General features: G+C 46.4%; 1 protein-coding gene across 4 annotated transcripts in view; it reads right to left on the bottom strand.

Moving 5' to 3' along the window:
• Positions 1-7,617: 7,617 nt before the first annotated feature.
• RGL3 (ral guanine nucleotide dissociation stimulator like 3) overlaps positions 7,618-13,485 on the bottom strand; it is a 40,611-nt gene continuing 34,743 nt past the window's right edge. For 3 of the 4 annotated variants that reach the window (XM_080988113.1, XM_080988111.1, XM_080988114.1), the window contains 3 exons: positions 11,519-11,668; positions 9,434-9,548; positions 7,618-8,814 (listed from right to left, as the gene is read on the bottom strand). In XM_080988113.1, coding sequence (XP_080844239.1) covers positions 8,246-8,814; positions 9,434-9,548; positions 11,519-11,668 — 834 coding nt within the window. In that variant the 3' untranslated portion in view covers positions 7,618-8,245. The remainder of the gene's footprint in view (positions 8,815-9,433; positions 9,549-11,518; positions 11,669-13,485) is intronic. The other variant, XM_080988112.1, reaches the window with a different exon arrangement.

Genomic DNA, 13,485 nt, shown 5'->3' with positions numbered 1-13,485 from the left:
TGATAAAATGTTCCCTCTTTTTCTTTGCATTTCCAACATTTATTGCTAACTTTATACGAGGGGAACTGAAATTCAAGGCCCATGCGTTCTATGCTCCTTCTGGCATCTCGCCTGTCCTCAGTGCTCAGGCTAAGCCCTGGAATATTTGACGTGGTGGTAACATGCATCAGTGCCTCTGATCATGTGCAAAGGGCACCCTTAGCCAAGGCACAGTCTGACCCCGCTCCTTTGGTAATCCTCATAGAACTCTAGCCCAACGGTTGCCATTAATTTGATTTTGAATTGATTTTAGAACGCTGTGTTACTTTTATTGTTGTTAGCCGCTCTGAGCCTGGCTTCGGCTGGGGAGGGCGGGATATAAATAAAATTTTATTTTATTATTATTATTATTATTATTAAGTGTACATTGTAGGCCTGCCGGATCAGAAGGGTGACTTCCGGGTTGGCAGCCTCTCTGGGACATTAATTGCACGGAGAATTGGATGAAAAGAAGAAGTCAGGGCCAGCTCAAGGCATTTTGTTGCCTGCGGTGGAGGGCAAGATGGCCCCTTTGGTCTATGTATAGGGCAGCTGAATCCTTCAGTGCCCTCCACTGCCCCTGAGGGCAGCAGGAAAGTGCACCCACCTCTTCCAACACACTGTGCCAGTCCCCCAACATCTGCCACCTGAGACCCCTGCCTTGCCCTGCCTAAGGGTAGGGCCGGCCCTGGAAGAGGGAGGGAGGGAGAAAAAAAACTGTTTTCCAATGAATTGTGGGCAGGGCGCCCAGGTTGAGAGAAGAAAAACGACAAGGCTGGTGCATTTGCTTTGCTTTGGGTAGCGCAGTTGGTAGGCCTGTGTTCGGATGGCTGTACGACAGCCATTTCTTAATCTTCTTCCTTAAGGTGTGGGCATGAGAAGTATGGAGAAATGGTTGCAATACAGCCATCCATTTTTTTCTGTTACTAGCAGCTCATTTGACCATATCATTGGGCTGGAAGGAGTCCTTGAGTTTTTCTTTTCCTATTTTTTTTTATTGGCATAAAAAACAAAATTATACAGACAGCAAAACGAAGAAGCCTAAATTAACATTGCCTTCTACCGATAAGAAATAATAATAATATTACAATAATGAAAATACTAAAAGTACATTTACGTCCCCTTTTAAACTTCTATTCTATTTACAATATATTACTATTCTATAAGAATCTAGTATATCCCTTGCTGTCCCATATATTATTTTATTTCCCAAATTCAACCTAACCCTCCCCTCCTCCCCACTGCTTCCCTTCACCTGTGTGAGATCTTCCCATCATAATATTTTTTTCTAGTTGCTTTGATAAAATAGAGTAACATGGAAACTGTTAAATTATAATTTCTTATTTTGTCCTTACACTCTTAAGCATGTAAGCGTGTCCTTGGGGTTTTCTTTAAATACAAAGTTCCATAAAATGATGGTCTTATTTCTGAAAAAATTGACTTACAAATGAAGGGTCTCTTGGGGTGCAGCTAAACCTATGGATTTTGCCTCCATTTGTTACATATAGGATAGCCCAATCATGGGGAATGGCAATTATTCATAATATTGTATTTATTTTGTGCGCTTTTTTGTTATCAGGTTGGTTTTGTTGTAACATGGGTGTTATATGTGCAGTCACTTGTGAGCGTCTTGTGATTTTTTAAAAAGCCATTCTCATTGGTTTCCAAAGAAAAACACAGGGAAGTGGGTCATTAGAATGAATTGGTTTTAGAATGTATTTCAATTAATTGATTGTGATTTTATGTAAACTGTGTTATTTTACTGTTGTTAGCTGCTCTGAGCCCGGCTTCAGCTGGGGAGGGCGGGATATAAATATATTATTATTATTATTATTATTATTATTATTATTATTGAAGTGAAAGCTCAGCAACCAGAGGTGAAGGAGCTCTCCTGCAATCATAGAATCACAGATCTAGAAGGGACCACAAGGTTCATCTTGTCCTTCCTCCGGCAATGCAGGAATCTTTTGATCAAAAATGCCAGGGATGGGGGGACAGGGAGCAGAGAGAGGGTTCCTGGCTGCTCCCACACCTACTCTTCCTGTTATTTTGGAAAAGCCTGGGGTATCCTGGGGTACAGGATCAGGTTTAAGGTGCTGGTTTTAACCTTTAAAGCCCTATACGGTCTAGGACCTTCGTACCTATGGGACCGCCTCTCCTGGTATGTCCCACAGAGGACCTTACGGTCTTCAAACAAAAACATCTTGGAGGTCCCAGGCCACAGGGAGGTTAGGCTGGCCTCAACCAGAGCCAGGGCTTTTTCGGCTGTGGCCCCGATCTGGTGGAACACTGTGTCACAAGAGACTAGGGCCCTGCGGGACTTGACATCTTTCCGAAGGGCCTGCAAGACAGAGCTGTTCCACCAGGCCTTTGGTCAGGGCACAGCCTGACTCCCTCCTTTGGCAATCTTCACAGAACTTTAGCCTAATGGTTGCCATCAATTTGATTTGAATTAATTTTATAATGAAATTATTTTAGAATGTTGTACTATTTTATTGTTGTTAGCCGCCCCGAGCCCGGCTTTGGCTGGGGAGGGCAGGATATACCGTATTTTTTGCTCTATAAGACTCATTTTTTCCCTCCTAAAAAGTAAGGGGAAATGTGTGTGCATCTTATGGAGCGAATGCAGGCTGCACAGCTATCACAGAAGCCAGTACAGCAAGAGGGATTGCTGCTTTCACTGCGCAGCGATCCCTCTTGCTGTTCTGGCTTCTGAGATTCAGAATATTTTTTTTCTTGTTTTCCTCCTCCAAAAACTAGGTGCGTCTTGTGGTCTGGTGCGTCTTAAAGAGCGAAAAATACGGTAAATAAAATTTATTATTATTATTATTGCAACCCCAGGTTTGTGCAACTGCATTCTACAAACGCATGGCGACATTTTCAGGGAGTAGAAAACAGGGAACGGCAAAGCACATGGGCTTGTCTCACATTTCCAGAGACTTTCCAAAGACCACTCCCTGTGCATGTGTGTGAGCGAAACCTCAGAGCAGGTCTCTAGAGCAAGCGGCCTCTGTGCCAGTGCTAGATTTGGGAGGTGTGGGGTTGGGGGAGAAAAGTAGGCACAAACAAAAAGTGTTTGGCAGTGATAAGGCTCTAGGAGCTCTGTGCTCTCCTGCACAGCGGTTGTTTATCCCAGCCACTCTGTACTTTTTGAAAACATCCTCACGAAGTTATTCAAGCCATACCTTCTTATCTGATTCCTCTCCTCATTCGGCTGTTACATAGCTGCTGCTGCTGCTGCTTCCACCCCCAAAAAGAACTTTTCCCCCTGACCCAATTTAGTTTTTTAAAAGCCACAACAACAACAAAAACCCCTATTCCCTTTTCTCTAAAGTATATGTGATATATAATAGGCCTAATGAGATCAGAGCTCTGCTAAATTGGGTCAAATCTGTTTCTAGTCTCCTCTCTGGTCTACCCAATGCCTCCATCCGCTTTCTCAACATCATGAGTAATTTTATATTTTATAAACTTCTATCGCGGCCCCTAGTCCTCACCCCCGAATCAAAAGCCCTTGAACAATTTAGACTTCCGCAGTGGTCTGATCGCTTGATCATTTTGCTCGCACTCTTCTGCTCCCTTTTCTGTACCTACAGCACCTTTCTTGAGAAGAGGTGGCCAAAAAACTGCACACAAAATATTCTAAATGCAGCAACACCATACAAAGGCATGGCAGTACCGGCTGATTCTTCCACCTCCACTTCCCTCAACAACCCCACCCCCCAAATTTTTATTTCATCCTAATTCTTAGCCCTATTCACCACCACCACAAACTGAATTGAAGTTTTCATTTATGTGTTGACTTGATTAGTATTGCACTCCTAAATTGTTGGTCATACATAAACCCCATGTATATGCAAAGCTAGAAAATAAATAAACGCAACAACGTAAGTTGCCCCACCGGGCATCACCTTGTTTATTTCGCAAATTGATTTGCTGTTTTGTTGCCTAGTCATCCATTCTGACAAAAGCTCTTTGCCGTCTCCTCAAGTTTTCGCCATCTGGTAAACACAAGATTTGGGCTAAGTCGGTGCCCCTCACTTGGCTGATGTAGTTATGTTGTTAGTATACAGTCTGATTTTACATTCAGTTGTACTTAAATTAAACATTTAATATTGTATTGTATTCTGGTGCTTTTCCTTCTTCTGGGATTGTGTGAACAATGAAGACCGAGTTATGAATAATTTAATTAATCAATTAATCGAAACTTGATTATTTTGGTATCATTGCAAATTTGGCTCCTAACTGCTTACAGGCATATTTATGAATAATCTCAATGGTTATAATAACTCACATCTCACTTTCCTCCATTGTGAAAACTGTCTATTTATTCATTCTTGTCCTCTTGCTTACTATCCTTTAACATATCTCACTGCCTACCTACACTTACCCAATGATTGGCTGGAAATTTTTAGTTAATTATATTAAATCATAGCTAGGGATTTCAGGACCAGGGATTGACTATATGCTCATTAACTCAAAACTGTAACAGGGAAACCTGAACGTATGGCAGTCAGAGTTGAATAGCCCATTGATATTGCTAAGGCTGAACAAAGCACTTACTGTATTGGCCCGAATATAAGCCGCACTTTTTTTTCCAAATTCCAGCTGTGAAAAGTTAAAGTGCGGCTTAAATTTGTGACCTTACAAAAATTGGCTTTTGTGATATCGCTGGTGAAACAGACATACGTTTTATTGCTGATTTGCGAGCTTGAGGCTGTTCATTTGCCATTTACGGCTGTGAGTGCCTTCGGAATTGTAGCAACTGAATAGCGATTTGTGATTTGCGTGATTATACAGTAACCTTTGTGGGCTTGCAAGATCAAAGGCTTAAATTAGCTCGGAGTTACAATTCTACCAACCGCAGCAATTTTCAACCCAACTTTAAGGGAGTGGCTTATATTTGGGTATTGTCTTTTTTTCTCTCTCTCTCTCCCCCCCCCCCCCCGAATTTTAAAGGTGCGGCTTATTTGCAGGTGCGGCTTATATTCAGGCCAATACGGCAAGTCCTTCCTTGACTGCTTTGCAAATCCCAGTGTCAGGGCTGGGCAGAGGCGGAATAGTGGAGACTGCCTCCCCATCCTGACTCTTCCAGGGAAGAGGAAGAGGAAGACAGTATAGATTTACAGCAGTGGTTTGCAGGAGGTCACAACTCAGAGGGGAAAGTTGGGAAATAATGGGAGAGGAGGAGCAGGCAGAGCCAGAACAGCAGCTGACTGACACATTGTCATTGGAAGGATTCTAGACCCTCCATCTCCCAGAACCCGGCAAGCCTTAAAAGTAGGAGAGCAAAGAGCTCAAAGGCAGAGGGCAGGTAGCAGCACCCGTAGAAGTGATGCATGAGGACGTGGGAGAGACGGCGGGTGGAGATTCAAGAGGCTGGGTTCTATAGCCTCTCTCTGTAAAGGCTGAAATAAAAAAAGATGGTAAGAAACTCTTCCTCATCTTTATGATTTCCTGGGCAACCAGCTGGTAGCTGCTGACAGCACCCTGACACCCAGTCTAAAATCACTTGCCACCAAAGTTTAACATTATAATTTGGAAGTCAGTCCTGTGGAGTAGGAGACAAAATATGTTCCATTGGGTTGAATGGTGCTTTTGTAGGAATGATAGCTTTGATAATACAGTGGTACCTCTGGTTAAGAACTTAATTCGTTCCGGAGGTCTGTTCTTAACCTGAAACTGTTCTTAACCTGAGGCACCACTTTAGCTAATGGGGCCTCCTGCTGCTGCTGTGCCGCCACACAATTTTGTTCTCATCCTGAAGTTCTTAACCCGAGGTACTACTTCTGGGTTAGCAGAGTCTGTAACCTGAAGCGTCTGCAACCTGAAGCGTTTGTAACCCGAGGTACCACTGTAAATTTGATTGATGGCTGCTAGCAAAGTGCAGAAAGCGAGAGCAGCCATTCTAGGTCTGGTTCTCTAACCTAGAAGAGCAGAGTTCTCGATCAGGTTTTGCTTTCGCACCACCTCCTTTTGTGTAACTCTTCTACTTCCTGGTTCCTCCAGCCGGGGAGGGCAGGGTACAAATAATAATAATAATAATAATAATAATAATAATAATTCTCTCTGCCAGGGCAAAGTGCACAGCTTCTGCAATGCAGATAGAGTTGGCGAAATCCTGAAAGTTTGCATTTCACCAAATTATTTTATTGAAGGGTGAGTCTCACGCAAAGTCAGCTATTAGTGTGGTGTAGGGTTAAGAGTCATAATCTGGGGAACCGGGTTCGCTTCCCCGCTCCTCCACATGCAGCTGCTGGGTACCTTGGGCTGGTCTCTCAGCCCCACTCACCTCACAAAGTGTTTGTTGTGGGGGAGGAAGGGAAAGGAGATTGTTAGCCGCTTTGAGACTCCTTCAGGTAGTGATAAAGCGGGATATCAAATCCAAACTCCTCCTCCTCCTCCTCCTCCTCCTCCTCTTCTTCTTCTATTACAGGTCTGGAAGTCCAACACATACTTCCAGCTACAAGCGCACTGTCAGACAGTAGCTACCACTAGGCCTCCTTGTCACCCACCTCTGCTCTCGACTACAGTGTTTAATTCTGGAGGGAGAATAAGGGAGTGAGGTGTTGCATTCCTCTGCAAAATATGGCTTGTCTCACTCAGGGCTGGCTCAAGACATTTTGGCACCTGGGGCAAGCCACAGAATGCTTTCCCCCTCCCTGCCAGGGAAGAAGGGGGAGGAAAAATTTACATCAGGAATAAGTGGTTTTGTTTTGTTTTGTTTTGTTTTGTTTTGTTTTGTTTTGTTTTGTTTTGTTTTGTTTTGTTTTTTGGAGATTTACACTGGGAACATCTACATCAGGAACAATAGGGGGAATCAAATCAACCTTGCTTGGTGGTTGAACTGGGAATCAAAGGCCGTGGGGTGGGGGTGGGGAAAGGGGCCAGCTCCGAATCGCACCAGGTGGGTGCAGAGCCCAGGAGACTCCTGGCATTTCCTCCCTAGTGATGGGAGGAGACCAGCAGCCCCTCCTATTCACTGAGAGGCTGCTATGGCGGTGGCATGGCAGGTAGGGAGGCTGCTGAGAAGGCAAAAGGTCCAGCCTCCAAGGAGCAAGCTGCAGCAGTAGACAATGCCTTCCTCGGAGGCCAGATCTGCTGCCCAAAGCAGTTGCCTCACAGGCCCTTGGTCTCACTCCCTTGAAACACCAGGACCCTGGTGTTCACGGAAAGAAAACTACATGAAAATGATGTATCGGTGGTATTTGACGCCTGTCAAGTTAGCAAAAATGTATAGAACAAGCTCAAATATTTGCTGGAAATGTAAAGAAAAAGAAGATTCCCTTTATCATATGTGGTGGACATGTAAAGTAACAAAAATTTCTGGGAGATGATATATAATGAAATGGAAAAAAAATGTTTAAAGTAACTTTTGCTAAAAAACCAGAAGCTTTTTCATTAGGAATTATAGGTACTGAGGTACCAAAGGACTAGAAAAGATGGTTTATGTATGCGACAACAGCCACAAGGATGCTACTAGCCCAGAGATGGAAGGAAGAGATAACCCCGACGAGAGAAGAATGGCAAACTAAGTTGATGGACTATGCCAAAATGGCGAAATTAACTGGGAAGCTCAGAAATCAAGAAGACAGGAACTTTAAGGAGGAATGGGAAAAGTTCATAATTTATTTATGAGACCACTGTAAGCAGGTTAAAACATTAGCAGGATTTTAACCACATTTGTAAAGTAATGGAAAATATGGATAATTTAGGAGGATGAAAAATTTGGATAAGTACTGATTTGCAGTAGTAAATTTGATTACTAGGACCCATGGAAGGGATGGGGAGAAGTCAGGAGATTCACAGTAATCTCGATATTTGGATTCGGAATTGTTTTCTGTTACATGTTTATAATTTTAAAAAAATCAAATAAAAAATTATATTAAAAAAAATAAAGTCACTGGTGGCAAATGTCATAAATCAAAAAGGGGGGGGGGGAATGAAACAAAACACCAGGACACTGGCACCCTGTGGCACCTCTGATCTCCACTGGCAAGGCTCCGCTTACCTGGCTTGCATCAGTTGTGTTTTGTACTGAATGGCCTGTAAGCCCATCTCTCTTGGCTCTATGATTCTAGGATTACTGAGGGGAGGCTGGGGACGGCACAGCTACGGAACCTCACAGTGGCCAATCCATTAACATCATCGCTCCCTCGTGGGGCACTCAGTTTTCCTGGCCATTTGCATGTGGTCTCATGGAGGTGAGGGTCTCTATTCGGAGAGATTAGCTGTGGCCCTGAGTGCCCAGTTCTAGGTCAGGACTGCTCAGAGCGTCTAGAGTTTGGGAAGCTGAAAGGCGAGGGACGTCACAGTGACTGAGGGACCCTGACCAAAGGGATGCCCCCGAGGAATAGCAAAGGGGCGACTGGCATGAAGAAGAAGGAGTCTTTGGTCTCTGCGAGGAGGAGGGCAGAACAACATGGGATGGAGCTGGACCGAAGGGTGAGTGGCGAGAAAGAGGCAAGGGGGAAGGAGGAAAGTTTGGTGGCTCATTTGGTGGCTGCCTGGAGGAAGGAGATGGAAATGGGGGTGCCAGGAGACACGAAGCTAGCCAGAGCTGTGGGGATGGTGAGCCATGTGGGGACAGGCTAGGAGGGCCTAGGTGTGGAGAACTGCAAGACGATGAAGCTCCGGTGCCACGGTCCTTGTGTGTGCCATGGAGTGTGGTTTTGCTACCAGGCTGCATGGTCCCAATGGAGTTGGGGGCGCCTTCCTTGGGGCAGAGGAGGAAGTCGTGGGGGCCAGCGGGGTTCATAGCGTAGAAGGCATTGGCGCCGTCGGGGATCAGCAGCTCTTGAAGGATAAAGAGAGAGAGAGAGAGAACATGAGTGATGCCAACAATGGTTTCCCCTCCATCCGGGTCCTGTGACCCGGAAACTACAACTAATCCAGAATGTAGCAGCTAGACTGGTGACTGGGAGCGGCCGTCGAGACCATATAACACCGGTCTTGAAAGACCTACATTGGCTCCCAGTACGTTTCTGAGCACAATTCAAAGTGTTGGTGCTGACCTTTAAAGCCCTAAACGGCCTCAGTCCTGTATATCTGAAGGAGTGTCTCCACCCACATTGTTCTGCCTGGACGCTGAGGTCCAGCGCCGAGGGCCTTCTGGCAGTTCCCTCGCTGCGAGAAGCAAAGTTACAGGGAACCAGGCAGAGGGCCTTCTCGGTAGTGGCACCCACCCTGTGGAATGCCCTCCCACCAGATGTCAAAGAGAACAACAACTACCAGACTTTTAGAAGACATCTGAAGGCAGCCCTCTTTAGGGAAGCTTTTAATGTTTGATGTATTACAGTATTTTAATATTTTTTGGAAGCCGCCCAGAGTGGCTGGGGAAGCCCAGCCAGATGGGCGGGGTATAAATAATAAATTATTATTATTATATTCTTATTATTATTATCCCTCTCCTCACCTTGGCCATCTCCCAACAGCTGCAGGAGCCGGTAGTTGTGCAGCGAGTGCCCTTCCAAGTTGTGCTTCTGCAGTGCGCGCTGAACTACAGCCGTGGTCTTATCCTGGCTGGTGATCTGCGGGGGAAAGTCATCCGCTTATGAGCCACAGAAGAGGGCACAGGGGTGGCCAGGCAACGTGGCAACACAACGTAGAAGGTGTCCAGAGAGGGGCAGGGGAGAATATTAACGAAAGTAGTGAAAACGCCTTCAACCACAGAGCCTAGGGCTTGCCGATCAGAAGTTCGGCGGTTCGAATCCCCATGACGGGGTGAGCTCCCATTGCTGGGTCCCTGCTCCTGCCAACCTAGCAGTTCAAAAGCACGTCAAAGTGCAAGTAGATAAATAGGTACCGCTCCGGTGGGAAGGTAAACGGCGTTTCCGTGCACTGCTCTGGTTCACCAGAAGCAGCTTAGGCATGCTGGCCACATGACCTGGAAGCTGTACGCCGGTTCCCTCGGCCAATAAAGCGAGATGAGCGCCGTAACCCCAAAGTCGGCCATGACTGGACCTAATGGTCAGGGGTCCCTTTACCTTTACCTTATCTAATGCTAGCCGAATCAAAAAAGTGTCGGACAAAACCGGGGGGGGGGGGGTACGTGTGGCTTTCTCGGCGTTTGTTGGGCTCCAACCCGCATGAGGTGGGATGAAGCCATTTGTCATGGGCCAGGAGTTGGCTTCACCGGCTGAGCAGTAGCCTGAAGAGCAGAAGGCAAAGTGAATCCACCTGCTGCTGATCAGCCTTCTTGCTCCTGATGAGAACCAGCTTGGCTCCAGTTTTCTTAAGCAGGGTTTCCAGCCTCAGGCAGTTGCTGGAAACAGCATTTGTCGTTCCTGGCCAGATCTTGCTGCTTCTTGCTTCTTGTGACCTCGGCTTTCTTGATCCCCGGACCGTCTGACTACGTGAACTGAGATACTCCTTGTTATGTATTCTGTGTTTGCCTGAGCTTAGTCTGGACTAAGGATTCTGAGCTCCTGTGTTCTGATTCAATACATGATGTCCAATCATAGAACATTTCAGGATTTGGGCCTCTGCCATTGGCCCTTGAACGCTGAGTCGTGATTCGCAGCTTAGAAGTTTAGACAGCCAATCATGTTGGGAGTGGGAGTGGCCCAGGCTTTCAGGAATGTATATAAGCAGTTGCTTTGCCCCTGTTTCCCAGTTATGTAGATCAATAAAGGTTCTTGCTGTTATCACTGCGTCTTGCCTCATGGGAAACCACCTACACTTCACTCTTGACCTTAGGACTGGACTGAACTTCTCAGTAGTGGCACCCGCCCTGTGGAACGCTCTCCCACCAGATGTGAAAGAGAAAAAGGACTACAGTGGTACCTCGGGTTACGTACTTAATTCGTTTCAGAGGTCCGTACTTAACCTGAAACTGTTCTTAACCTGAAGCACCACTTTAGCTAATGGGGCCTCCTGCTGCCGCCGTGCTGCCAGAGCACGATTTCTGTTCTCATCCTGAAGCAAAGTTCTTAACCTGAAGCACTATTTCTGGGTTAGCAGAATCTGTAACCTGAAGCATATGTAACCCAAGGTACCACTGTACCATACTTTTAGAAGACATCTGAAGGCAGCCCTGTTTAGGGAAGCTTTTAATGTTTGACAGACTATTGGATTTTAATATTTTGTTGGAAGCCGCCCAGAGTGGCTGGGGAAACCCAGCCAGATGGGCGGGTATAAATATATTATTATTATTATTAACCTTGGACTCTGCCTGCAGGCAAGTACTCCCCCACCGAGACTCAACTGGTTGGCTGGCTTCTCCCTCCACTGAGCTCTGCCATGGCTGGCAGCACAGGACTATGACACTGTTTGCCTCAGGTGGTGGATCTGACCCTTGCCCTGCCCCCCCCATTGTGTCGCTACCTGCTCCTCTGGGACTTTGCTCATGCCTCTGAAGCAGCGCTGTTGCCCTCACTGTGCAGGACCTCTATGCGCTCCTCCCCTGCCCAGAAGTCTTCATCCCCACACGCAGACATGATGCACACCATCCAGTCATGTCCAGATGTTCCTGGCAGCTTGCATCCCTTTGTCCACTCACCACAATGCTGCGATACAGGTTGCCGTTGCCATGAACATCATCCATGCTGACGCGGATGATGCGCGACTCTGTCCCTCGTTGCTTGAAGATGGGAGACGGCGGGGGCTGCTCCAGCGGAAGGCAGGGCCTTAGCTGCGGTACAGACAGATTCTGGTCAGGAGAAGACAACCAAAAAGGGGACCAGGAGATGAATCCGTGAGTTCTGACTCCCTCCCTCCCTTTCCGCCCCACATTTCCATTACCTCTCTGGCCACCAACACCATCAAAACATCTTGCTCAGAAGTTTCTGCCACTTTACTTGCTGATATGCACATCGGTGCTAAATGAAAGCTGGCTCTCCGTGGGTTACCAGATGTCATTAGATGACAGCTCCCATCAACCCTGACCTCTAGCTCTGGGGCTAGGGATGATCGGAGTTGTAGTTCAACCACTTTTGGTGACCCAAGGTGAAAGCATGACTGGTCTTCAGGGCCGGCCTATCCAACAATATCAAAATAAGCTCCAATAAACAAGAGGGGAAGACTCAAGGATAGAAGCAGACCTCAGAACACTCCAAGCAGCCTTTGGAAGGCACAGCCCATAGAATGATCCCTGCTACTCCCCAGAGGAGGAGGAGACAAGTGGGGGTGATAGGGGACCCTACTGAGGGGAACAGAGGCAGTAGTGTGTGGAGGAAACAGGATGTCATGGGAGGTGTGTTGTCTGTCTGTCTATCTATCTATCTATCTATCTATCTATCTATCTATCTATCTATCATCTATCTATCTATCATCTATCTATCTATCATCTACCTATCTACCATCCATCTATCAAAATTGTATACAGTGGTACCTCGGGTTAAGTACTTAATTCGTTCCGGAGGTCCGTTCTTAACCTGAAACTGTTCTTAACCTGAAGCACCACTTTAGCTAATGGGGCCTCCTGCTGCTGCTGCGCCGCCGGAGCCCGATTTCTGTTCTCATCCTGAAGCAAAGTTCTTAACCTGAAGCACTATTTCTGGGTTAGCGGAGTCTGTAACCTGAAGCGTATGCAACCTGAGGTACCACTGTACTGCCCTTCATCCTAAGATCCATAGGGTGGTTCACAGCATAAAAATGCAAAATGAACACGCAAAACAAACCAATACCCCCCCCCAACACACTGAAAAGGTATTTATTTACAAAATACATATATCTAGAGATCTGCTCTTCCCAGCTGTCAGAGACGAGAATCTCACTATGTCTGTTTAGAGTCTAAACACCCCAGAACCAGTCCCAGAAGTGAAGTACTGTACTAATCAGTGGCTCCATCAAGGGCATTTGATGCAAGCTGGAATACCTACCAAGTGCCCTGGACATCCCATCTTTTGCACGAGAGCACAGAGGCCATTTTGGGTGCTGCAATTTCACTCCTCCCCCCTCAAAAAAACACAACACTTTATCTGGGAGTGAGGCATGGGTCACGTGTCTTGCCTGGGAGCACATCCCAGAAGATGCAAATCCTAGTTTTGGCTCTCAAAAGTTGGATGGCATGAACTTGCACCAGGATGCATCCCAACATTTTATATTGCTAAAGTGGGGTGGGGGTGGGAGAGTGGGATGGAGACTTCCCTAAATCTTGTCTTTATTGGCCAATCATACCATTTTTTTTCAGCCACAGGTGTAAAAAATGACTGGTAAATTATTACAGTCATACCTCATGTTGCGTCCGCTTCAGGTTGCGTGCTTTCATCTTGCGTCCCGCGGCAACCCGGAAGTACTGAAATGGGTTACTTCCGGGTTTCGCTGCTCGCACCTGTGCAGAAGCGGCAAATCGTGCCGCACATCTGCGCAGACACGGTACTTCGAGTTGCGGACTTTTCACGTTACGGACGGGCCTCCGGAACGGATCCCATCCGTAGCACGAGGTACCACTGTACACCATTCTTGTATTATAATGATAGCTTTTAATATCTATTCATTTCACATGTGTTGCTTTGATTGGCTCAT

The sequence above is a fragment of the Podarcis pityusensis genome (assembly GCF_964106645.2).
Source record: "Podarcis pityusensis genome assembly, chromosome: 17".
In the NCBI taxonomy this organism is placed as follows: Eukaryota; Metazoa; Chordata; class Lepidosauria; order Squamata; family Lacertidae; genus Podarcis; species Podarcis pityusensis.
This window is presented reverse-complemented; position numbering and strand designations above follow the sequence as displayed.